At 37.7% G+C, this 26,473-nt stretch overlaps 1 protein-coding gene across 3 annotated transcripts in view; it reads right to left on the bottom strand.

The window, feature by feature from the left end:
- Positions 1-15,322: 15,322 nt before the first annotated feature.
- The window catches only part of RPGRIP1L (RPGRIP1 like), a 101,218-nt gene continuing 90,067 nt past the window's right edge, over positions 15,323-26,473 (bottom strand). For all 3 annotated transcript variants that reach the window (XM_038531027.1, XM_038531028.1, XM_038531029.1), the window contains 3 exons: positions 25,788-25,872; positions 20,289-20,422; positions 15,323-18,541 (listed from right to left, as the gene is read on the bottom strand). In XM_038531027.1, coding sequence (XP_038386955.1) covers positions 18,396-18,541; positions 20,289-20,422; positions 25,788-25,872 — 365 coding nt within the window. In that variant the 3' untranslated portion in view covers positions 15,323-18,395. The remainder of the gene's footprint in view (positions 18,542-20,288; positions 20,423-25,787; positions 25,873-26,473) is intronic.

Below are 26,473 nucleotides of genomic sequence, written 5' to 3'. Positions count from 1 at the left end.
CCACCAGCCTTTTTCAAATATCCATAGTTTTATTTTTTGTAAAATGTCATATAGTTGGAATCATGCAGCACAGAGTCTTTTCAGATTGGCTTCTGTCACTTAGTAATATGCATTGAAAGTTCTTTTCTGTCTTTCTATGGCTTTCATGCTGAATAATATTCCATACATGCCTGTACCACACTTTTTATCCCTCCACATATTGAAGGATATCTTGGTTGTTCCAAGTTTTGGCATTTATGAATAAAGCTGCTATAAATGTTTGTATGCAGGTTTTTGTGTGGACATAAGTTTTCAATTCATTAGGGTTAATATTAAGGAGCATAGTTGCCAGACTGCTTGGTAAGAATATGTTTAGCTTTGTAAGGAACTGCCAAACTGTCCTCCAAAGTGATTATATCATTTTGCTTTCCTACCAGGAATGTTCAAGAGTGACTGTTGTAGTACATTCTTGCCAGCATTTGGTGCTATCAATGTTCCAGATTTTGGCCATTCTAGTAGGTGTAGTGTTATGTCATTGTTGTTTTTATATGTAATTCCCTATGACATATGTTAAGCATCCTTTCATTTGCTTATTTTCCATCTGTATACTTCTTTGATGAAGTGTCCAAATCTTTGGCCCATTTTAAAAACTGTGTTGTTACTTTCCTTATTGTTGAGTTTTGAGTTCTTTGTATATTTTGGACAACAGTCCTTTATCAGATATCTCTTTTGCAAATATTTTCTTCCAGTCTTCTCATTCTCTTTACAGTGCCTTTTGCAGAGCAGAAGTTTAAGTTTTAATGAAGTCCAGCTTCTCAATTATTTCTTTCATGGATTATGCTTTTAATTTTGGGTCACTGATTTTAATAAGAAAAATAGTGACAATAACAAGACTAATCCAAGGTGGGATGTTAATTGCCATAAAAGCAATAATATGGTATTGACTAGAGCTTGATGGGGATGTTTTATTTGCCATTTAAGTAGTCTTGCATGCAAATCATTCCCACATGTAATATGAAAATATATACATTTACAATTATTTTGCCAGTGTAGCTATTTCAAATGAAATGTCTTCAGTAGAAATAGACCAGAATGCATATGCCAATACTGATTTGAGATTAGCAGGCAGCAACCATTCTCCAAGCTACTGCTCCTGATATTTTGCTTGAACTTGAAGCCAAGTATTATCAACAGAGGTGTTTTTCCATTCCCTGGGAAGCTAGTAATAGTGTTCCATGGAAGAATGCCTTCCTTCTCTGTTCCCAGTATCAGAAACCACAGCTGCTAATGACTATAACTCTCCAGACATGTTAAACATCAGAATTTGTTAAACATCATGGCATAGAAGTTGCTATGCTACAGCATGACATGACAATGCTAGTATCAAGACAATCACACTGCAAGGAGCTGGACTCCAATAAAATGAGTATCAGAGAAATCTTTGGAAAAGATATTGGCAGTCCTGGTCTAAGAGATACTACAGCCTGTGTGTTATCATCCAATGAGCTCAGATGGATAGATATCTGAAGAGCCCAAAGGAAATGAGCGACTTCTTAAAGGGAAGATCAGAGACAAACACAGAATTTCTTCCATTGTATTCTCTTGGCTAGTCTTAGTTACAGGCACAGCCCAGATCCAAGGGGGAGGGAAAATAGATCCTATCTCTTGATGGGGGTAGTTTTGAGCCATCATTAATCCATCACCCTATAATAATTTCTATTTTTTCCTTGCCTATTTGTCCATGGGCATGAGGAACCCAAAGTGATGATGCACTAATTGTGGCTTCTGTAGAACTCTTACTATGTTCTCTTAGGTGAGATAGTTAGTTCCCCTCTTAGGACTCAGGCCCTCACAACCTAAAATGATAGGGATGGGAGGCAGATATTCTGCAAATGGGTTACTGGGAGTGGAGGTGAAGGGGCACTCCTACTCCTATGCCCCTTCATATTGGGTGTCTGGATCCACATATTTTTGCTATAGACTTGGTACATAAATTGTATCCTGAAAGACAGCACTTCAAGTTGCTCAGTTGTCTCTGAGCAGGCATTTCAGCTGAGCCTGTAATAGGATATTCCATTATTCTATTAGGATAGTTGCCTCTGGGCACTGCAATATTTGGTAGAAGCAGTCATATCTCCTCTTCCATAAAAGGGTTTCCTTGATCTGAGGCAATGCTGTGTGGGATGTCATTTGGTAAATCAAACATTTTGTTATCTTCGGATGGAAATACGGGTAGGGGCATTGTGGACAGGGAAGGCAAACACATATCCAGAGGAGGTATCAACTGCAGTAAGGACAAATTACTGCCTCCTCCAAAGTAGGAGTCTAATGTATCAACTTGCCATCAATGGCTTGCTGGTCTCCTTGAGAGATAGTACCAAATTGAGGGCTCAGTGTTAGTCTGTGCTACTGGCAGGCTGAGAATTCAGCAGTGCAGTAGCTAGGACCAGCCTTGATGGATGGGGTCCATCATATTGGGCCCATGTGTGATTTCCATCCCTATCCTTGAGGGCCATCCTAAGAGAGATTGTAGTGTGGCAGCCAAGTCTGATCCCAAATCTACCATTCTATTATGCAATAAATTGTTATAGCATGTATAAAGGCTAAGTAAACTCCTACTGGTACAGACTAAGTAAACTCTTCCTTCTTTCTGAAGAAATGCAGAACAAGAGCAAAGAGCACATTATGCACCTGGGGCAAGATGCTATTAGAATGAAGTGAGTTGAAGCTGTCAGAGCTGGCCACCCGAAGCCACAGCCAGAATCTTCAGATGTGGCAGAGAGGCCATGAGGCAGGGCCCCACAGGCATCCAAAATGCCCTCCCCCACCCCCATCTGCTTTGGTTCTATTATCCAAAATTGATTTAGAGACTCTGGCTCTGACTCTGTCAGTTTGGGGAGAAAACACAATGATCAGACTTGAGAGTGCTGAGCAAGAGACATTGGAGGGTCTCTAGCCCTTGTGGAAACATGTGATGCCATTGTACATTCCCTCTGTTAAAACACTTCATTCCAAGATTTATTTTGTTGTTTGTGGCTCGCTCCTTTTAAGGCTTTTCGTTCTGTATATATGCCAAGTGTTTTCCCCTATGGTTTCCGATATGGTTTTGGAGCTCCAAAGTGTCCTCTTTGTAGCTCCTACTAAATTTTTTAAAATTGAGAACTCTGTTCCATTTACTATAGATCATTAAACCAATATAAACCCAAAGACATTCAGTGGGTTCCTGACATCAGTCTCCAAGTCTCCAGTTCCTCATTTTTAAGAAATGAATAATAACGCTAAACCAGTGCTGTTCACATTGGCCTTGTTCCACCCAGTGTATGCTAGAACGTGTCCTGGTGTCTGGGCTTGGTTTCTGAGTCCTTAATTGTTTTAATTAATGCATCACTATTTTATTCCCACTCACTCCTTCAGCTTTGTCTTCTCTTGCAACCCCTTCCAAAGCATCGTTAGCACTCTGATGTGCATCCTTCCACATTCTTTTCCCTGATCATATAATCATCTTTCATTTGTATGTATGTACTGTCAGACAGTGGTTCCATTCTTCTTTGCGAGAGGATTCTGGACTTCATTTGCAATGCAGTGTGCTTAATCCTGGCAATGGGTCATGTCTGGTCCAAGACAATAATGATAATCCTTTCTCCACATTTCCCAGCCTACCCTGTAGCTAGATGTGGCCACATGACCCAAGTGTGGTCAAGGAGATGTTAGCTATGTGTGGGGCTCCCAGAAAAACTTTTGATGACTCATTTAGGAGAGTCTTTGCTCCTTGCCCTTCTTCCTACCTAAAACACATATATCATGCTTGTAGGTGCTGTATGCAGTGGAAAGATGGTGGGGTAGATAGATAAGAAGGGTCTGGGTCTTTCAGAGCCCTACAGAGCTGCTGAAACAAGCTAGAAACTGTCTATATATAGACTATCCCTCATGGAAGAAAAACAAACTCCTTTGTTTTAACCACTGCTAATCTGGTTTATTGTTATCTTGCATCCAAAAACATTTATAACTGATACAAACTGCACATGCAAGCACACACAAATATTTTAGTCTTCCATTTACAAAAGTACAATCATATTATACATATTTCTCTTAGTTTATGGAACCTTGCCTTACATCTTTCATAATACAAATGGAAATTTCCCCAAGTCAATGGGTATAGTTCTAATTTATTATTTAAAAAATATTTTATTAATTGTCATGGATAGATAATATTGGCACAGGGTTCAAAATTCAAACTGCATAAATGGAAAATGGTGTGGTCACTTTGAAACACTAGCAATTGCTCAAAATGTTAAACAGAGTTACTAAATATTAGAAGTTTCACTCCTAGGTATATACCCAAGAGTAATGAAAGTTCACACCCACACAAAAACCTGTACATAAATGTTCATAACAGGATTACTTATAATAGCCCAAAGTGGAAAAAAACTAAATGCTTTCACCTGATGAATAAACAAAATGTGGTATAGCCATAACAACTGGAATATTACTCAGCAAAACAAAACAAAACAAAACAAAAACTGACGCATGCTACAATATAGAAGAACTTCAAAAATATTAATGCGAAATGAAGCCAGTCTTAAAAAATATGATATGGTATGATCACATTTATGTGAAATGTGTGGAATAGGCACCATAGAGACAGAGAGTAGATTAGTGGTTGTCTGGGGCTGGGGGTCAGGGAGCTGGAAATGGAAAATAATTGCTAATGTATAAGTGGTTTCTTTTTGGAGTGCTAAAGATGTTCTAAATTTTCATTATTATGATGGTTGCAGAATTGTGTGAATATATTTTAAAAATCACTGAACTGTACACTTTATTTATTTAGAGATTTATTTATTTGACAGAGAAAGGGAGTGTGAGGATGGCAGATGGGCTGAGGGTGAGGGTGAGAGAATCTCTGCACTGAGCATGGAGTCCAATGCGGGGGGATGGGTGTGGGGGTGGGGCTAGATCTTACCACCCTGAGATCACCACCTGAGCCAAAATCAAGAGTCAGACGCTTAACTGACAGGAGCCACCTGGGTGCCCTGACTCCTTCTTTTAAATAGTGGCATTGTATTCAATTTCATGACTGTAACATAATTTTTTAATGAGTTCCTTATTTGATATTTAGAGTATTTCCAATTTTTGCCTTTCCAAACAATGATGAAATAAATAATGTCCAAACATCATTCCCTGTATTTATGAGTACGTATTTGGGATAAAATCCTAGAGGCATAATTGTTGGATTAAGGATAAGTGTACTTTTTATTCTGATGGAATTGCCAAACTGATCTCCACAGTGTCTGTGGGTAGTTACCTCCCACTAGCAATACATGAGTGTGCAATATGTGTTTCCCATAGTCCTGATAGCACCATGTGTTAACAACATTTTTGATCTTGTCAATCTGGTAGTTGAAAAATTATATCGCATTGTGGTTGTAAACACACATTTTTGTTATTACGAGCACATTAAGCATCTTTTCCACATTGAATACCATCACATTCAAGAAAGTTAATATTATATTCATTTGTTACGTCATTTGGATTTTCTGTAAATTGTTCATATCTTTTACCTGCTTCTCTGTGGGTTTTGGTCTTTTTCTTATTGTTGTTTTCTTTGGGAGTTCTAGTAAAGAAACTAGCTGTTTGTCTCATTTTTAGCAAATATTTTTCCAAATTTTTCATTCGTCCTTTGATTTGACGTGGGTTTTTTTTTTTTGCCATGAAAAAAATTTTACTTCTGTAATATAGTCAAATTGATTACTATTTTCTCTCATAGCTTCTGGATTTTATGAAATGGTTAAAAGTAATTATTTCTAGTGCATTTACGGCTTCATTTTATGTTATGTAAATATTCGTAGAATTTATTTTGCTTTAAGGAATGAGTTGGAATCCAATTTATTTTGGATTCCAAAGGCACCTTTTCTAGGTGCCTTTTTAGTGGTTCTGACGCCACCATTGAGTAGTCTGCTTCTCTCTGCTAACTTGGTACGCCACCTTTGATGTGCTAACTTCTTTTATGTATTGGCTCTGTTTCAAGACCTTGTGAGCCACATTGCATTCCTGGAATAAACACCTCTTGATCATGACTTGTTATATTTTTAATTTGGTATTCAAGCCTATTTGCTAATATTTTACTTAGGATTTTTGCTTTTGTGTCTGTGTGTGCAGTGTTTATTTGGTCTACAGATCAATGATATATCCAGTTCTTTAAAAGGTTATGAGAGTTTTTCTTTTTTTTTATATCTCTGGAACACTCTGAAGAACTTTAAAAATTATTTAGTCTTTGAAGGTTATTAGAATTCCCTTGTAAAACCTTCTGAGCCTGGTGCTTTTTTTGGAATTAGCACTTAAAAAAAATTATTATTTGAGAGAGAGAGGGGGAGAGAGAGACAGAGAGAGAACATGAGCAGGAAGGGCAGAGGGAGGAGAGAGAATCCCAAGCACATTCCAGGCTGAGCACAGAGCCTGATGCGGGACTTGATTCCACGACCCTGAGATCACCACCTGAGCTGAAATCAAGAGTCTGAAGCTTAACCAACTGTGCCACCGAGGTGCCTCTGGAATTAGAACTTTTAATATTATATCTCATTGTGAAAATTGATATTGTAAGCTTTCTTTTTTTACCAGGGTCAATTTTGATAAATTGTATTTTTCAGAAAATTATCTATTTCATCTAGGTTTTCAATTTATTTTCAAAGAATTATACAGTTTAGATTCATGATTAACTGATCAATTTAACTGATCAATTAACTCATCAGATTAACTGATTCAATAGTTAATCTCCCAGTGTCCTATTTCATTTGTGCTTGTGCTCTCTCTCTTTTACAATGATTAGGTCCATTTTGTTGATTATTTCATAGAAGTATTTTATCTATTAATTCTACTATTTGGTTTTTAACTCAATTACTTATGCTTTTATTTTTATTATTTCAGTCTCTCTACTTTCATTAGATTTACTTTTGTTTCTTTTTTAACTCTTGAGATTGATAATTTATTGTTATACTTTTATTTTCATTCTTACATTTAATCTATGCATTTTCTTTGCTTTAACTGTATCTCAAAGATTCTGATATATAGGGTTTTCATAATCATTTTTCTAAGAAACTGTTCAATTTCAATTTATATTTCTCCATTGACTAAAGAATTACTTAATAACATTTTATTTCCAGATGGAAAAGAACTTATGCCTTTTGATTTTATTTTGCATTTTATGACATTGTGATAAGACAATGTTGTTGGTTTACATTATTTTTATTTGAAAGAATTTATTGAAGTTTTCTCAGTGACCTCACATGTGGTCAATTTTCATGAATTTTCCACATGTATTTGAAAAGAAGAAATATTCTCTTTCATGAGGGTGAAAGGTTCAATATGTGTTCATAAGATGTACCTTGGGATTATGTTGTTTAGGTTATGTGTGTGTGGATAGATACATCATTTCTTTTCTTTTCCAACTTGCCCTGTGTTGAGCTGAGAGTGGACCTATAGTCTTTTCTAATTAATGTATCAATTACTGTAGATCTAATTCATGTATTTCTTCTTATCTCCTATATTTATGCTTTATGAAGGTTGCTGCTGCATTATTTGATGCACAGTTACAGACATCATTTATATCTTCACTGTGAAGATTATAAAAGTATCCTTCTTTTGTCTCATTAAGCACTTTTCCCTCCATGAATTTCACCTTGTCAGGTATCAAGTTCACAATCCCTGCTTTCTTTGTCTACATTTGTGTGGTATAGTTTTGCCCATCCTTTTAATTTTATTGTGCTTTGTTTTGGAAGTATCTCTTATAATACAGAGTTGGATTTTGCCTTGTAAGACAATTTGAAAATATTTTCCTTTTCATAAGTTTGTTAAAACCACTCACATTTATTGTTACAACTTAAACACTTGATTTTAGTCCTGTGTGATTATTTTATGTTGCATTTACTATGCATTTTTACCATGTGGTTTTCATTCTCTGGTCTGTTTTCTTTGCATTTTAATAAAAGAAATGTTGGTGATTAAAATGATTTGTTTTTATTTTAGTAGTTATCTTTCCACTAATATATTTATATAATGCCCATGTCTTCCTTATTTAGGCTTCAACTATCTGGTTTGTCTGCTTTTTTTTTTTAATTTTATTTATTTACTCATGAGAGACACACAGAGAAAGAGAGAGAGATGGAAGAGACATAGGCAGAGGGAGAAGCAGGGTCCCAGCAAGGAGCCTGATGTGGGTACTCCATCCAGCATTCCAGGATCACAACCCGGGCTGAAGGAAATGCTAAAACACTGGGCCACTGGGGCTGCCCGTTTGTCTGCTTTTTAAATGCTGTCTTTGGCCCTCACCTATAATCTATGTGAAATCAATGAATTTATTCTACTTTTCCATTTTTCCTTTTCCTCTTATTAAAAAAATCATGTTATCAGAGCACATAACACTCACATACTGTTCTTCCACCTTGTCTCCACTGATTGGTCTAAGATCTGAGGTTAAATATAGTCAGTGCTTACCATCAGTCCTTCAAAAAAGTTTCTTCATTCACATCTTAGTTGGACAAAGGTGGTCTTCTAGTAGATTCCTCACGAAGAGCTCATTAGTACCATATTCCCTGAATTCTTGCATGCCTGCAATTGTTTTTCTATAAACAAGCACAGGAAAAGATGCTCAACATCACTAGGGAAACAGAAATCAAAACCATAATGAGATACTGCTTCACACCCATAAGAATAGCTATTGAAAATGGAAAAAGGAGGGATGCTTGGATGGCTCAGTGGTCCAGCAGCTGCCTTTGGCCCAGGGTGTGATCCTGGGATGCTGGATTGAGTCCCACATCAGGTTCCTTGTGGGGAGCCTGCTTCTCCCTCTGCCTATGTCTCTGCCTCTCTCTCTCTTTCTCTGTGTCTCTCATGAATAAATAAAAAAAATCTTTAAAAAAAAGAAAATGGTTCCTTTCTTGTAGAAAACAATTTGGTAGATGCTAAAAAAGTTAAACATTATCACATGACCCATTTATATACACCCAAAAGAGTTAAAACAGGTAGTCAAACAAATCCTTGTACCAAAATGTTCCTAGCAGCACTCTCACAGTAGTCCAAAGGTAGAAACAACCCAAGTGTCCATTAGTGGATGGGTGGATAAACAAATTTGGTTGTCCATTCAATGGAGTATTATTCAGCCATAAATGGGAATGAAGTACTGATACATACTACAACATGGGTGAATCTAGAAGAACAGTATGCTAAGTGAAAGAAGGCAGGCACAGGCCACATATTGCAGGATTCCATTTATATGAAATATCCCAAATAGACAAATCCAAGGGAACAGAAAGCAGATTGGTGGTTGCCAAGGGCTGGGAGGGAGGGTGATAGCATATAAATGCTGAATGTATACAGGATTTTTATTTTGGAGTGATGAAGTGTTTTAGAACTAGATGGAACAATATTGCAAATGTACTAAATGCCACTGAATTGTTCCCTTTAAAATAGTTAAACTTGTGTTATATGAATTTCACCATAGTAAAAATTGTTTTCCAATAGCCTTCATATTTGAAAGACTATCCAAGTTGGATTTAAAAAAATCCTTGGTTCACATTGTATCAGTTTCTTTGCTAAGACTATTTGACCACTCCCTTGCTCTCTAAATTGCTGTTGAGAAATCTAATGCCAACCTACCTTCATGTTCTTCTTTTGGCTAGGAGGACCAGAAGATTATTTTTTTCTTGATTTTTGACTTTAATGTCTAGTTGTTTTATTAAGATATATTTCAGAGTTGACTGTTTTGAAGCAATTTTCCTACATGGTGGGCCATTTCACTATGTAGATTCAGGTCTTCTTTTATTTCAGGAGAGCTTTCTTGAATTAAAGTATTATGAATTTGTCTTATTTCACTGTTTTCTCTTTGGCATCTCTAAATGTACTTATATCTGCCTATTATATCTATCATTTTCTTATAGCTTCATTTTGATTCTTTCTTTCATTTCATATTCTTGGCTTCTTTCATTTCTACCCACTATTTTCCACCTTTGATTTCCACTCACTTATTTTCTCTTAGGTACCTTATAATTTAGTCATCACAAGGTTAATTTGTCTTTTCTTTCCTAATGCCAATTCCCGTTAGTTCCAGTTTGTCAGTTTCTATTGAGTTTTTAAATTCCTGATGTATGTTTTCTCCTCCCACCTGCAAATGCTTGTTTAATTATAATTAATTCATGTTGGAATATGGTATTATATTCTTTTGCATTGGGGCTGGTTTTCTTTATTCCTTTAGGAGTTTCCACCTACTGAAGTTTTTCTTCAACTTAAAAAAAATGGAAGTATAGCATAAGTTTGGCAAAGTAGGTAGCTGATAACATGGTATTTCACTCTCCCCCCCACCTCTCCCCGCATTTACCTTAATCCACTATCATTAAGAATATGTCACATGGGGCACCTGGGTGGGTCAGTGGTTGAGCATCTGCCTTCGGCTCAGGTTGTGTTCCCTGGGGTCCTGGGATCGATTCCCACATCTGGCTCCCCACAGGGAGCTTGTTTCTCCCTCTGCCTATGTCTCTGCCTCTCTCTGTGTCTCTCATGAAAAAATAACATCTTAAAAAAAAAAAAAAAAGAATCTGTCACATGCCAGGGGTTACCACACCATTTTCCATAAATAATTATCATCCTTTTTGCCATCTGATCTGTGAGTGACCCAGTTTGAGTCCCATGCTAATGTTCTGCCTTTTAGGGCCACTCCTGGTACTTACTTTCAGCCTGGGTTCCCCAAAAGCAGGGCCTGAAACGAGGACTTGCATGTGGGAACTTTATTTGGGAAATTATCCCACAGAGGACAGACTGGGAGAAATAAAATGGAAAAGCCAGTGCCAAGTTGTATTGCCAAGGTGATCACCTCTATGAGTGATGGGGCTGGATTCTGCTGGAACCCTATAGAATGGACCTTAGAACTGTCCGTCAGAGGGATGGACAAGGGGAGTATTTATGCATTAGTTCCTGGCTCCCGCTGGTCGAGTCCCCTGGAGTGTTGGCCCCTTTGTGAATAAAAGATGAGGAGTGAGGATATGAGTGAGGTAGGGCCCACCAAGGGTTTCTTTTTTTTTTTTTTTAATTTTTATTTATTTATTTATTTATGATAGTCACACACAGAGAGAGAGAGAGAGAGAGGCAGAGACACAGGCAGAGGGAGAAGCAGGCTCCATGCACCGGGAGCCCGACTTGGGATTCGATCCCGGGTCTCCAGGATCACGCCCTGCGCCAAAGGCAGGCGCTAAACCGCTGCGCCACCCAGGGGTCCCCCCCACCAAGGGTTTCATACTATTTTCTAGTGACTTCCACTGTTTCAGTTAAGTCAGCTCTCAGTCTAGTGTTGTCTTAGGTCTCTGACTGCTTTTAAGAATTTTTTTTTGTCTTTGGTTTTCAGCAGTTTCCACAGAATGTGCCTTAAGCGGTTTTCTTTGTACTTCCCCAGCCTGAGCATACAGAATGAGGCCATTCTTGTAACTGTGCCTTATATGTATTCTGAAAAAGTCTTAATCATTATCTTTGGGAATATTGATTCTAATGCTCTTTTCCTCTCCTGGGTCTATTAAGTCTAATTGTATAGTATTACCTTCCACACAATCCCATGTCTTTTAATACACCCCTCCCTTTTTTGTTACTTTTCATGCCTCAGAATGGATATATATATTTTTAAAAGATTTATTTATTTTTAGAGAGAGAGAGAGAGACAACACAAGAGTGTTTTGGGGGAGAAGGAGGGAAGCAGAGGGAGAGAGAATCTCAAGCAGATTCCATGCTGAGTGGGGAGCCCAATCTCACAACCCTGAGATCATGACCTGAGCCAAAATCAAGAGTCAGATGTTTAACCAACTGAGCCACCCAGATGCCCCAGAATGGGTGTTTTTTAGAATATATTTTTTTTTACAGTTCAGCAAGTCACTTTTCAATTGTGTCTGATTTGCTGTTAGATCCATCTGGTGAATTCTTAATTTCATTTATTGTAATTATAGACTACATTCGATATTTCCAGTTGTTTTCTTTCAATAATGTCCAATTCTATGTCAAATTTCTCAAGATTATCTTTAACTCTATTAACACTTTTTAAAGATTTTACTTATTTGAGAAAGAGAGCAAGCACAAGTTGGGCGAGGGGCAGGGAAGAAGAGAAGCAGGCTCCACAGGGAGCCCAATGCTAGGCTCAATCCCAGACCCCTGGGATCAAGACCTGACTGAGCCAAAGGCAGACACTTAACAGAATGAGCCACTCAGGCATCTCTAACTCTATTAACATATTAAGCAGTGGTTGTTTTGTTTTTGTTTTTGTTTTTTTTTGAGGTTCATAGGTGATGACTCCATTTTCTGAATTACTTGTGTGAGTTTCACTGGTCTGTTGTCTTAGTCTTCAGTCACAGTCTTGTCTCCTTATGTGCCTCGTTATTTTTTTATGCGTACCAAACGTTGTACATAAAATATGCAAAGATAATTTGAACCTGAAGGATTTACTGGGGGCTCTAAGTTCTAGTCTTTGGTGGGCTCTAAATTTCTAATTATTGTTCTTCAGAGCTCCATGAGTCTGTTGAAATCTCTGTTCAGCTTTGCATCCATACTTTTAAATTGGCAGATGCTTCTAGAAGCAAATCAGCTTTAATGCTTGGCTCACCCTCTGGGCTTCCCTCAGTTCCCAGATTTTGTTCCAGTGATTCCTTACAGCCTAGGTGGCTGGCGGCATTTTGATGTTTTCAGATGCTTCATATATAGTATGTGCGTGTGTATAATATCAGATTTTCCAGTTCTCAACAGGAATGCTGGTCCAAACTATCAAATTCATCATTACTAAGGTAGAACTCCACCCTGCCAAAAAGTTTTATTTTCTTATGCAATATGGATACAGGATATTTTAAGTAAAATTTATTTGTTTTCAATTTTCCTGAACAGGCCAGGAAAGATAATCATACAGGTGGGGAAGAGGTTTGGGTAGCTTACAGGGTTTCTTAGCTCAAGAGTATCCTCTTCTGTTGCTGCAGTGACGTTTCTTTAATAAATGACCTCTTTAATGATAATGATACCATTTAATACTATCTTGTTCCACTGGGGTCCATAGTTTCAGCTGATTCTTTTTTTCATTTCACTACTGTGTCTCCAAGGAACCTCCCCCTTTCAAAGTGTCTCTTTCTCTTCTAGTCTTCCCAAGGCTACCACCTCTGGTTCTATGTACTTTCCAACCTTCTTTCTTTCATTTCTCCAATAGCCAATAACTCTGCCCCATCAGGCCTCATACCTGTTCTTGACATTTTTCCATTCAGCATGGTCTTTGTTCTTGAGGGAACAAATAAATAAATTTTGTACAAAGTTCTGTCAAGTTGTTGCATCATGTACTTTAAGGCTATACTGTTAGGTGTATATATGTTCAAGTTCATTAGATCTTTGACTTGTTTCTTTTTTATTTTTTTTTATTTTTATTAAAAAAAATTTTTTTTTTATTTATTTATGATAGTCACAGAGAGAGAGAGAGAGAGGCAGAGACACAGGCAGAGGGAGAAGCAGGCTCCATGCACCGGGAGCCCGACGTGGGATTCGATCCCGGGTCTCCAGAATCGCGCCCTGGGCCAAGGCAGGCACCAAACCGCTGTGCCACCCAGGGATCCCCTGTTTCTTTTTTAGTATAAATTGTCCTTCTTTGTCCCTTGTTTTCCACCTTGAATTGTTTTGCCTGTTACCTTGCTTCAATGTTAACATAAGACATCTATCTCATTTTATAGGTTGTCTTTGCTCTCTTGGTTAGAAAAGGCTCCCTCATCTTGGGTTGTGTGTAATCTCTTCAGTTTTCTTCTTAAAATTATTTAAATTTCTCCTAATGTTAATGATGGCCTGTGTAACTGGGACAAAATACATTTATGCCAAATAAAGCTTGATTTTAGTGACGCATTTCGTTTAAAAAAAAATCCTTATGCTTCAGCTTCTTAACAGTGTTTTCTGAGAGCTTTCTGAATTCCAGCCTCTGTAACTTCACTACAAAAAACACAGATACAAAAATTAGCTTGCTGTTTCCTCAGTTTCATAATGGCTGACTAAAAGTAGCCCTGTTAGGTCAAATTTAAAAAGTCTTCACATAAAGGCAGATTTGAGGAATGCTATTAGAGCTGTCATGGATGCTGGTATCTAAAGGAGTGGTTGTAGCACCAAAGGAAGAGAAAGGAAAAAATCGTGCCTTGACTAACTAAAAATGAGTAAAAGGACAGACAGGAGGAAATGTTCAGTTGAATATAGGTGTAAACAGATGGCAGAAATAGAAAGATCAAGATGGTGAATTTGATTTACAAAGAAAACTAATGGTGTTCAGCGAAGAGAGGGGCAATGCTGTTACAGGGATGAGAAAGGTCAATCTCAACAGAGAGTGAGAAGGGGCAAAAGGCAAAAGACAAGCCTGTTGGTGTCCACCTCAGAAAAGAAGCTATATTCTAACACTGACAGAGCTAGATATTACTTCAGAAAGGCTGAAGGAGAAACATGGTTTAAAGATATGAGTCAATGTTATATGGAAAAATGAAAGGGTAAGAACAGAAGGTTTAACAATACCAGGAACATGGGCTCAATTTTCCAGGAGGTTAGACTAAAAGGTGCAGTCCACTGGTGGCTCTTTGAAATGAAACCGAAAATCTATCTTGCAAGATGAAAGAGATTAGAATGAGGGATGTTTTCTAATTCTGTATTTTCAGTTTTTAAAACACTTGTTTCTATATCTTTGATATTTTTTAGCTTTCTGGTTGACCTGAAGGTTGTTTTTGCTCTGAACAAAAGGGATGTAAAGCTGTTTGCTCCCATTCACGGATCTAATTAGGCATGTTGTCCAATCTATAATAAATCATGGGTTTAGTTTTTCTTTGTTAAGGTAGTCAGAGGCCTTCAGGCATGAGTGACTTATTGAAATGTACTCTCATCGTTGGGGATGAATTATCATCCTGATATTGTCAATCACTCGATAATTTGATATCACCAGAGCTCTCCCTTGGTTGTTTTGTACTACACAAAGATGGCATTTTATTCTCATATTTGTTCACAGACATGATTCACATTTTGCTATCTAGTGAATAAGGAAATCATTCTAAATTCAGCAATAGTGGTAGTTTGACTAAAAAAAGTTATTTTCCATATCCACAAAAATGTTAATCAAATTCTTGTTAGAACATGTGTAAGAAGTGGTTTTCATTGTCACAGCTCTTGATGTCAGATTACTAAAATAATTTATGTTTTATTGTGGGAACATCGGTGCACACAGAACCTCCCAAGTCACATGACCACTTCTGAGCCCACACTTCTTCATAACACATAGAAACTATTTGTGTTTTGTGGTAACGAATGAACAGCAGGAACAGCAGAATTTCAATGTGGCTGTTCTTTATTTGATTAAATATATTCTCTATTTATTCTTAAAAAAACTAATTTAACTTAAATGGCAATAAACCATGATAATTTAGAAAACATGTTGAAATTGAGAGTGAAGAGAAATGTTCTCTATGTAAACCACACTGTAAACCATAAAACTTATTTTTGTCAACTGCTTCTCATGACAGTGGCTGGGAATTTGACATTTCTACTACAGTAGGCAAAAAACCATGTAAAATACACTCTCCCACATACCACATCACATCTCTATTTATATTTCCAAACTGAAAGCATTACATCCCCCAAAAGTGCTGAGTGTACTGTGTACATTTACATCAAGAGCTGTAGGTTCACAAAAGCCTTGCTTAAACTCCAGAATTTGTGTGGCAAGGCCACTGTTGGCGCCCCCTCACTCCTCGCCATACTTTAGTTCAGGCCTGGCTCCCCAAGAGAGAGCCATTGCTCTGTAATCCAAAGGGTGGTGAACTTTTTTTCAATGAACTCTGGTCAACACAAGACAGGATAAAAAACTATTCTCCAACAGATTATGAAACCCACTTGAAGCATCCATACGATGGCATTCAGTATCACTTACCCTTTCAAAAAGTGTCAGTGGGTATTCTGTTACTTAAGAAAATGAGTCTTGTAAGAATTCACATAGTTGGAAGGTGTGTTATTTTTTTTTTTAATTTTTTTTTTTTATTTATTAATGATAGTCAGAGAGAGAGAGAGAGGCAGAGACACAGGCAGAGGGAGAAGCAGGCTCCATGCACCGGAAGCCCGATGTGGGATTCGATCCCGGGTCTCCAGGATCGCGCCCTGGGCCAAAGGCAGGCGCCAAACCGCTGCGCCACCCAGGGATCCCCAGGAAGGTGTGTTATTTTAAAACTAGAAAAGGAATCTTTAATAATCTCTATGGCAAACTTGAATGTGATGGAAACATGGCTAGTTCTCTAATCGGATCTGAGGTATACATTCCACCCAGCTGACGAGGTCTCAGAAGTTCCCTAATAAAAACTCCCCCTCTCCACTTAAAGATCATAAGAAGTCAGCGCAATCCGGTTCTTTTCCTTGCAGAAACGGGTATTTAGTTTGGGATGTAACGTTTTATAACAATAATACAAACCTCCTGGGAGAATACCACAATAAATGTCTCAAAAACCACTCAGTTAATCCCAGGGTATAATCCGGCTGTTTTAAATTACTGCAGGGAATATTATGGGCCTTAATGACACCGTAACTGCATGAAGCCAAAGAAAGCTAGAAAGAGAGGCCAAAAAGATGAGCTCAGAGCCAGCTGAAGTGACAACAAACATGTGGCTGTTTACTAGGATTGGAGAGGTTTAGTCTGCAGATGTTTGTGGTCTCTAGAAGGTTCCAGAGGAATGAGTTATTATGAAGATTTGCAGAGTTTGATGAGAGCAAGATTCTTCTTGGAGATGGTGGGCCCCAGACAGGGAGGCCCAATGGTAGAGACAGAATTTATAGATTTCTGTGGTCAGATCGTACTCTACTGGTCCCACAATGTACATCAACAAATTAATATTGTACGGATGTCATTTCAAAGTCTCCTAAAGACGAGAGTCATTATTGAAGCCATTAGAGCACAGATGGTTCAAACTATATGCAGATATTCATACTTGCATTTTTGCATTATAGCTGCTTTTTTTTTTCTGTTGAACTGTAATGAATTGTCTCATAATCTATTCCATCTTCTTGCCATTAGCAGGCTTTGAATGTTCACAAATAGGAGCAAAGAACTCATTTTCCAGAGCTTTAATCACACAAAGAGGGAATGCCTAATTCTCTAAATGAAATGGTCTGTGATCACTGAAGCAGAGATTTAATATATCACGGCAAATTAGGTAGATTTTAATAAATTACTTATCTCCCTGAATACTTTACATATGCTTAAGAAGGAACATAGCCTGTTTGCAAACAGTGAAAACCCACAGCCTATAAAAATCCTTTGAAGAAAATGACAAATAAAAAAGTAAATTAAAAAATGAAATGCATTATATCCTAGACCTCTAGAGACAATTCCTTTGCAGCATTGATTCACAGCTCCATTAAAAATATCAATTAAATCCTTCAGTGAGATTGGGTAAAAGCTAGAAAATTAACTTTCTGAGCTGCTTTTTGAGGATCTGGTTATCCAGATACACCCCACCATTGTACAAGCTTGATGTAAATTTAAAAAATGATAAAAAAGATATTCCTTTCAGGTCTAACTAAGCATATCAGAATTAGAGCCATACTTTTAATACTTTCTTTCTGTGTCATAAGCTAAGTTTTCAAAATATGAATTTCATGTATATATACATATATTAATTTCATGTATGTACATATATGTACCTATTTCCTCTTTATATACACACGTCCCTGGATCCCATATCACCATTACAAATCCATAAAAATCATACAAATAAGAAGTGTGATTTTTAAGAAAGGAAACCAAAAACTTGCAGTAATTTAATAAGTTGGTACCAAGTCTCATTCTTTATATTTAATTGATAGAAACTGCATGCATCAAAGAAAATGCATACTGAGCTTTAATGTGCATAAAATGGATATTAGCATTTTAAAGAGGAAGATTAACACATTAATCCAAGTAATTTTCATATATTGCTTCTAATAAAATCTTCACAGTATAAAACTCTTAATGAGGCTAATCATAGGCATTCCATTTAGTGGGACGATTAGGGATAACATAAAAGTGTTTCTTTTTCATAGGTTTTCTAAGATTTATCCTTTTTGCTTATTAAAAATAAAAATGGGAATTGCATGTCGGTTCTTTATAAGAAAGTGTTGAAAATGCAAATAGACTTTCTCATGCTATCATGTAGGTATAAATTATTGAGAAGGTACTGCCCACAGTGGAGAACTTAAGTCCTGAGGGGTGGCAGTCATGGGAAGAAGGGAATAGAAAAATAAACAAATGGAAAAGTATACAAAACTTGAACACTACAAACCCAGGCCTCCCCCTCCCTGCACCCCATGAATTATAGATTATATACACCAGAGTAATTACAGAAATCTCATCTTAGAGCTTTCATGTGAGTGTTTACTCAGGAGCAGGAGATGCCTCTGGAGCAGCTTCTTTCAGCCTCCAAGTCACCTCTATATTGCTCGTAGACAGACCGTAGGGCATGGAGCGCTTCGACAGTTACCCTGAGCTTGCCAATACCTCCACCACCTGCCCGGGCATCAAAGACTATGGAGAAAAATGGCAGAAAAGTGTTAATATCATTCAACAGATTTTTCTTCAGATAGGATATATGTAACAGGAATTGAAAACATGGAGATAGCTCTATAAAAGTCCAAAGTTCACCAGCACCTCAGAAATCTATAAATTACAGCTTGTCAAGTGTATATGAAGATACACATTTCAGGGGTATCACATGTGTGCAAACATACTGCCTGTGGAGTGAAGACTCGTGATCTATCCTGAAGTTTACTTTGTGGAAAGGCTAGAGGATAACGATTTCCACACAAGATCAGAAGTTCTAAGTTTGAAGAAATAAGGCCTAAAAGGGATCATGATATGACAGTTCCAAAATTTTTTTTAAGGAAACCTTTAAACAAAACTTGGAATACAAAGACTTAGATCTGAGCAGGAAAGGAGGTCATGGCCACAAGTGGTCCCCACCTCATTCCCCTGATTTACTTACATCTCTTCTTTGGGACTCCCTACTGCTGTGTCTGGCACAGAACACAACATTAAAATCCTGACCTGACCCCTGAGTGTTTAATTTTTTGACTCTCACTTAAAACATGGCCAGAGTAGCTATTTGTGTCAGATTAGAGTGGTCATGCATGGACTCTCAGAATGAGAAGATGGACTGCTAAACAGAACTGTCTGGAGAGAAGATTAAGGATATAAAGCATAGATAATTTTCATTGCTTTTCTCAGCCTCTTTTGGTTCTGGTTGTCTTTCAGACAGTTTAGGTTAATATTGCAATCCTCTCATCTTCTTTTTCTGTGCCAAACAAAGTTGTGACAAACTGTCATGTAGTTAGATATGTATAGTTCATAAAGATTCCTAGGATAGGTTTCCAATTTGGTTAATTATCAGCTTAATGTTGACTTCTGAGCATGCAGCACACACTCAAGACAGGCAGCTTGACATGTGAACCACAGCTGAACTCTGGGGTAACGGTGTCTGGCACTTAAGAGGTGCTCAAATAAGTGTTCATTTAATGCATGAATAAATGAGTAAACAAGCCATGTACAGTTTTCCAGAGATGGCTCTGCTAACTTAACAAATGGGAGTAAGACTCAGCCTCATTTGTCCATTTACTGTGTAGAGCCCTGGCCATCCTCATTATGAGTTTTAAACGTCTGAATCATAAAGCACAATTCCTTCAGCATGTTCTAAATATGTTACATGAAAATATAGAGGGTAGTAATTAAGCACTGATGGGACTCATGCCTTTGAGGTGAGAATTCAGGAGAGTACATTTTGTCAGGAATCCTTTATTCCTCTCTGAATCCTGCGAGGAAATAAGTCACCATTACAACTTGGAGTTATTTGCAGTAGCTATATCACTGAATTGTAACACTGAATTAGAGAGAAGCCTTACAAAAGACATTATAATGATGACTCAGAATAACATGCTTTGGCTGAAATAAGTCTTGACAGCATGAAGCTTCCATAAACAACATTAAAAAAATCCAATGGCCGCATTTTTGTCAGATACTCACCCTCAATACTAACAAAATGAATAGCTCCTTGTGAAGTGCAATTAATTATTTTAAAATTTCTTTTGACTAAAAGGAAGGCAGAGGAGGAGAGCAAGGAATGATGTAGGGAAAAGCTTCCAGCCTCAAAGAAAAGTCAGCTTGAGTTGCAAAGGATTCAACCAATGTGTGACTCAATGTCCCTGCAACCAGCTAAATTTAATAAAGAATTTGGATTTCAGCAATTGTTGTACAAATTGAGCAATACTCCCACCCATACCTTCGATATTTTGCTCGATGATGTCTCTCCCTTCCCGAAACATGTCAGCGAGATCAATGTTAGCAATGCCAATGTCCTCGCACTCCAGATCCTGTTCATCCTCTGGAGGGTCACTGACCACTGTGAAGCGAACACTGAGAGGAGAAAAAAACAAAATCCCCACAAATGAGGAAAAAATCACCATGAAACTCAACTCCCAAATGGGGTTTTATCAGTAAGTATGAAATCTCGAAGTTTCCAATTATTCCAATAAAAAGCAAATTACATGAGGTTAGATAAGTTATAGCACGAACTACTAGAATTATTATAGCATGCCCAGCCTTCAAATGAACATAAATCCACTTTTCTAAGCACTGATTAACATTTAACTCTAGAATCTGAGGAAATTACTAGGCAAAGAGAAGAACCAGATGTTCTCTCTAATATACACTATCTGATCGTATTGTGACATATCTACTTTTAAGGCTAAAAGGATCAAGTGAATAAAGACCACGGAGATCAGGGCGCTAATTTCAAAAGAAATGCAACATTTTCTGCAGAAATGTACAACTTCAGAGTGGCTACCAAGAAATTTATCTAATCCAACTCTCTGTGTTCTATGAAATGCAGGGACTATGTTTCCTGGGTAACATTCTGAGTCATGTTAGGTAAATGTTGTAGCTCTGCCCAACAGCTACATGAAATGTTTGTACTACTTCAGCAATCTTTTAACTTACAGTCCTAGCATCCAAGTTTTATTTTACTTTTAGACACATAATTGTAGGGTTCTGATGTAACTGATTTGAATTAGTGGCTTGTGTTGAGGCCAAACACACTTGGATTGACCAAATGACAGGAATTTACAGTTAAGTACTCTTTTGATATGTCTTGGCAGCATAGCTTAAACCATGGATGCTTGTAAACTACCATTTTAACCATTTTCAAAACATAGCCATCCTAAATCAGAAACAAAATAAGAAACTTGTTTCTCAGATTACATTTTTTTTTCAGATTACATTTTTACATGAAAATCTAAGTCTCTGAGAAATCATGCCTTGAACAATACACTCAAATAAAATCCTTTCCAAACACTTATAGGTAAACATGATAGTATTTTTAACTAATTTGCTGAAAGTGAGTATTTGACATTTCATTCCTTTACTAAGTCCCTGTTTTTAGCCAGCAAAAATTTTTATTATAAAATAGAAATCCCTTCCATTCAAACACAAGGTAGCCCCTATTCACACAATACTTATTAAGAGTACAGATCCTGGTCTGTAAGTGGATAAGATGAGTATTTTATATGATGCATAAAACAAAGGGATTAAGATAGAATGGTTAAAGGGCATCCATTGTGAGTTAAAATGTCTGCTCTCCTACTATGATCTGTGTGATGTTAGACACATTACTAAACCTCTCTGATCTTATCTGTAGAATGGGAAGGGGAATACCTATCTCAAAGGCTCTTGTGAGGATCAAATGAGATGATACATGTAAACAGTGCCTAGAGCATGGTAAGAACTGAGGAAATGTTTGCTCTTTTATTATTCTTATTTTTAATCTAGGTAGAGCTGCTTAAGCTTCTATATTTCTAATGGAAGAGAAAAAGAAGACATAGGGAAGGTTTGTTTCAATTGAAAATTGAGATTGCCAAATTATACAATGACTGTATCAGTCAGTTAAACAAGAAGAATGATGATGAAAGTAATTGTCCTAAAATGATGATGAGTGGAAGAGAAGGAATTACAAGTGATATCTGATGCACATTTTACATCCACAAGACTTCCAGAAAAGATAGAGGCTATGCAGATTGTACTAATATTGTTAAGTGTTATCCTCCTATAATGTCTCATATTTAAGGATCATATCTCTATCACTTTACAAATGCAGACCATTACCTCTGCTGAATATATGAGAATTCTGAGACAAAAAAGGAAAAAAAAAATCGTTCCAAATGTCAGGGAAAGGCTAGAAACCAAAATTCACTATTCCTAGCTTTAAATTCTATAGAGAGCAAAATGAGATGTCAAGTATGAAATTAAGAAACTATGAAGTTAAGCAAAAAAGGGAAGAGGGTACACTAGAATTAATTAAAAAGCTACAATTTGGCTTAGGCTACCCTGCACATAAGATGTAAGACGCCTTTTATGTCTTCCTGTTAAGCCTGCCAAACAAAGAGGTGGAGTCACATTACAGAGTTTATGTCCCACGGAGGATGGTAGACAACAAGTGAACAAATAAAGCAATTACATATTACAATAAGTACTAAGATAAAGTTAAAAGTTGCTAAACTGGAAAATAACAGCCATAGTGCACCTAAGGAGATGATAGTAAGTTACCTACGTGCCTGTCCTGGTCCTCAGACTGGACAGAAAGCCTCTTTAGGACACTAAACAAGCAAGTAGATGCCAAATACCCATAGGGAGGTGGAAAGGGAAGTGCATCCCTTCTCCCTCCTGCAGAACTCTCCCCTTCTTAGTGAGATCTGCCTTGCTAACCTCCTCTGTCAGGTCCGAGACACAGACATCTATGTCTTCCTGCAGGCCCACAGTTCCCTCTGCCTGCAGTGACCTTCCTTGCACTGTTCACGACCTGACTGGGTCCTCTCATCCCTCACTATCCTATCCAGCATACCATCACCTCCTTAGGTGTGCTGTCGCTGTTATTCTCCAGCTTAGCAACTTTTAATGTTCTCTTAGTACTTACTGTAATATGTAATTGGTTTATTTGTTCACTTTCTGTCTACCATCCTCCGTGGGACATACACTCTGTAATGTGACTCCACCTTGTCCAGCATTTAGCTCCCAATACTTATACAGGGGATCATAAATATTTGTTGAATTACTACATGAACTGCAAAATGGACGATGCTATTTAAGGTTGGCTCATTTGAAGAAGGTCTACTGGAGGAGGCAGGCCCTGGGCTGGGCATCAAGATTTAGACTTCGAATGTCACTTGCTGTTATTTAGGAAATCAGAAAGCACTAAAACTCCTTAAATTGTTTAACAATTTTGACTCCTCATTTCGAAATAATTCCTTTTCATATAAAATAGCATAGAAGAGCCTAAGGGTTACCCTGTGAGATTTACATACTGGAATGCTGATGGTTATGCTGGATCTGCTCAACAGAACATGTTAAAGGGAAGAAATGAAACCAAAAAAAGAACCTTAAGTCAGTGTCAAAATGACGACTTCAAATAATTTTTAAAATCTCACTTCAACATGTTACCTCCCTTTGAAAGTGACACTTATGTGCTTCCAAATATAGCAGGGGGTAGAGTGTGAAGGTGGTGTACATAATTCATTATACAATGTACATAAATTTATGTATGTCAGGAAGACTGGCCGAACTTCTCTAACTGTGGCTTTGTAAGGTATCTCTAATATTCAAGAGGGTTACTGCCTGAAAAACTGAATTCTTATAAGCTAGCAGGTACTTTAAACAATGTGAAGTAATGAGACCTGTAAGTATTTGCAAAAGGTGAGAATATTCACTGGAATAACAACTGTCTTTTGGCTGTGGAGACATATAAACATAAAATCCCTCTTTGTCCTGAAGAAAATGATACTGTGAGGGGAAAAAAGTGAGCATGGCCCTCATCTGCTGTGCTGGTCAGAGACTTGCACAGTAGTGCCCCAGGGATTTACTCACCCCCACCCTCTGCATTGTCACCTTGCACCCCCAGTGCCTCTCTTGGTTTTTCTCAAGATGACGTGAACACTTGGGTCTCTAGGGGTGTTTAGAGATTTTTAGAGAAACAAGGATGGGTCAGTGGAAGTCATCACATTTATTGTGGACATTTAAAAAAGTTTTTAAAACCATTTTGGTACAAGTAAGTAGGTCGTCTGAGGAAAGGCAGGTCTACACTTAAAGCTGAATTTGTCTTTTTAAAAATACATACTTTTGAGGAAACAAAATTGCTCTCCCTGATGAGGAGTTCTACTTATAATAGGTTCTAACATTCCAAAAACAAAGTGAACACAGAGGTAGACAAATAAGACTGAAAGGATTGGGAAGTGGAGCCCAGGGCTTGTTCATGGGAAGAGAGCTCAGTCCTGGACAGTAATGGCCTGCCTGTGGACCACAGAGCGGCAGATGACATGGCAGGGCTGTGTAATCATTGTGACCTGGGCTAACCCTGGAACACTGATGGTATCTGAGGGGGCCTTGAAAGAAGCTCAAGTGTACAAAGTAAATAAGTAAAACTCGAATGATTATCTACCATGCTGAGAAAAACAGAACTTCAGGTTAATTAACAAGAGCTTTTGGCACCCCTTCTTCAGAACTGAGATCCAAAGAACTGATATATGTACTTCAAGGAGTTAATGAAAAAGCTGCTATCAGATCCTAATAGCTAAGAATTCCAGTCTCCTTTTTTGAAAAAGAAGATCAAATGCTAGTTAGGAAGCTCTTTTGAAAAACAGAATGTCTTGGGGCGCCTGGCTGGCTCGGTCAGTGGAGCGTGCGACTCTTGATCTCAGAGTTGTGAGTTTGAGCCTCATGCTGGGTGTAGAGGTTACTTAAAAATAAAATCTTAAAAAGAAAAAGAATGTCTTTAACCTTCGCTTCATGCCCTCTAGAAGAGGGGAGAACTTGAATCCCTAAGGTGTGCAGGAATGAACTCTGTTTCTGAGGCACTAAGTGTGTCATGTAAGGGCCACAAGGGCAAGGAGAAGATGACAACAGAGAGATAAAGGGCCCACTCCAGCCAAGGGAGGAGAGCCAGCAAATGGGGCTGACGGGCAGCACCTTACATAACTCCTCAAACTGTACACATGGGAGCACACACGAAACAGGAAATTACTAAGATCAGGGTTTTTCCTTCTTTAAAAGGGTATACTTTCTCTACTGAACGAGAATCGCAAAGTCTTCTGTTCAAATTTGAAAAACAAAGGCATTAAAAAATCACATGAAATGATATATAATTAAACAACGAGAGTAAGGTAAAATAGTCTGGAAGGCTAATGAGCTATTATAAGTAATAATATTGACATTACTACTACTTACATCAATGACAAATGAACACTGTGCGCTCTGTGCCAGGTACAATTCTAGCCATTCCACATACATTATCTCATTGAATCCTCACAACAATCCTATATAATATTATCACCATTTCACAGATGAAGAAAATGAGGCAGAGGGTGGTTGTCTAAGGTCAAAAAGCTAGTAAGTGATGGAACAAGAATTTATATTCAAGCCATTTGGCTGGAGAGTACACCCTCCTTGCAATCATGTTATGTTATTTATAGTTATACTTGAACAGTAATGGGATATTGGATATACACTGTATGGTGTCTTGGTTTGCAAGCACCATGGGATCTTTATAGTTACTCTGTATGGTATGCAGGACTACTTTATTTCTAGGAGGAAATTGACAGAGAGGAAACAGACTCATTTGAGGGCACAGGGTGAGTCAGGTGTTCTGATTCTTCATCTTGAGCTTTCTTTCACCACACCATGCTACAGAGATTTATTTTATATAAACCATCAGATAATTTAGAATGCTTAAATGTACCTTCTATTAGGCATCTCTTGTTTCAGTAGTATAGCTTTTAAGATGTCTCTCTTTGCTTGGTTGTTTTCTTTATCCACGTAGATCACTATACCCCCCCAAAAAAAAAATCCACAGAAAAAGTCAGTCAAGAATATGCTACATTAGTACCATTCTGTATTTGTACAAATACCTGTTTTTAGAGACACAAGTCATGCCACCTCACTTGTATGCCTGGGAAAAGAAAGCAGCTCTGGAAACCAGAATCAAATCTGAATAGTCATGTGATCTAATGTCATGTCACTGGCAGGTTTATGTGCACACTGTCAGAAAAGATACAAGCGACATCTAAGAGTGCCACATCGCTGTCACTGCCTGTTAATGGCACTGGCAGTCATGACAGTAAAAGCCAGCAGTCTTTATTGCTTTGTATTTGAGGGATTTACTGCATTTTCTCTTGCCCAAGAAACGAGTGATAATGATAATGTATGGCAGAGAGCTTGTCCTTTCTGACAGCCTCAGTAATTTAATCCTTCTCTCCTGCCACAACATGCAATAAAAGAGGCATCTAGTGTATTGGGTTGAGGAAATCCATAGGCTGATGTTTGCTGGTGTTCGGGTGGGGGCGGTAAGGGAAGAGAAATGTAGGGAAGGGAGAAAGAGGCCTTAAGGGTATGAAGTTTGTCTTTGATTTTTAATGGTGCGTGGTG

Source organism: Canis lupus, chromosome 2, assembly GCF_011100685.1.
Source record: "Canis lupus familiaris isolate Mischka breed German Shepherd chromosome 2, alternate assembly UU_Cfam_GSD_1.0, whole genome shotgun sequence".
NCBI lineage: Eukaryota > Metazoa > Chordata > Mammalia > Carnivora > Canidae > Canis > Canis lupus.
This window is presented reverse-complemented; position numbering and strand designations above follow the sequence as displayed.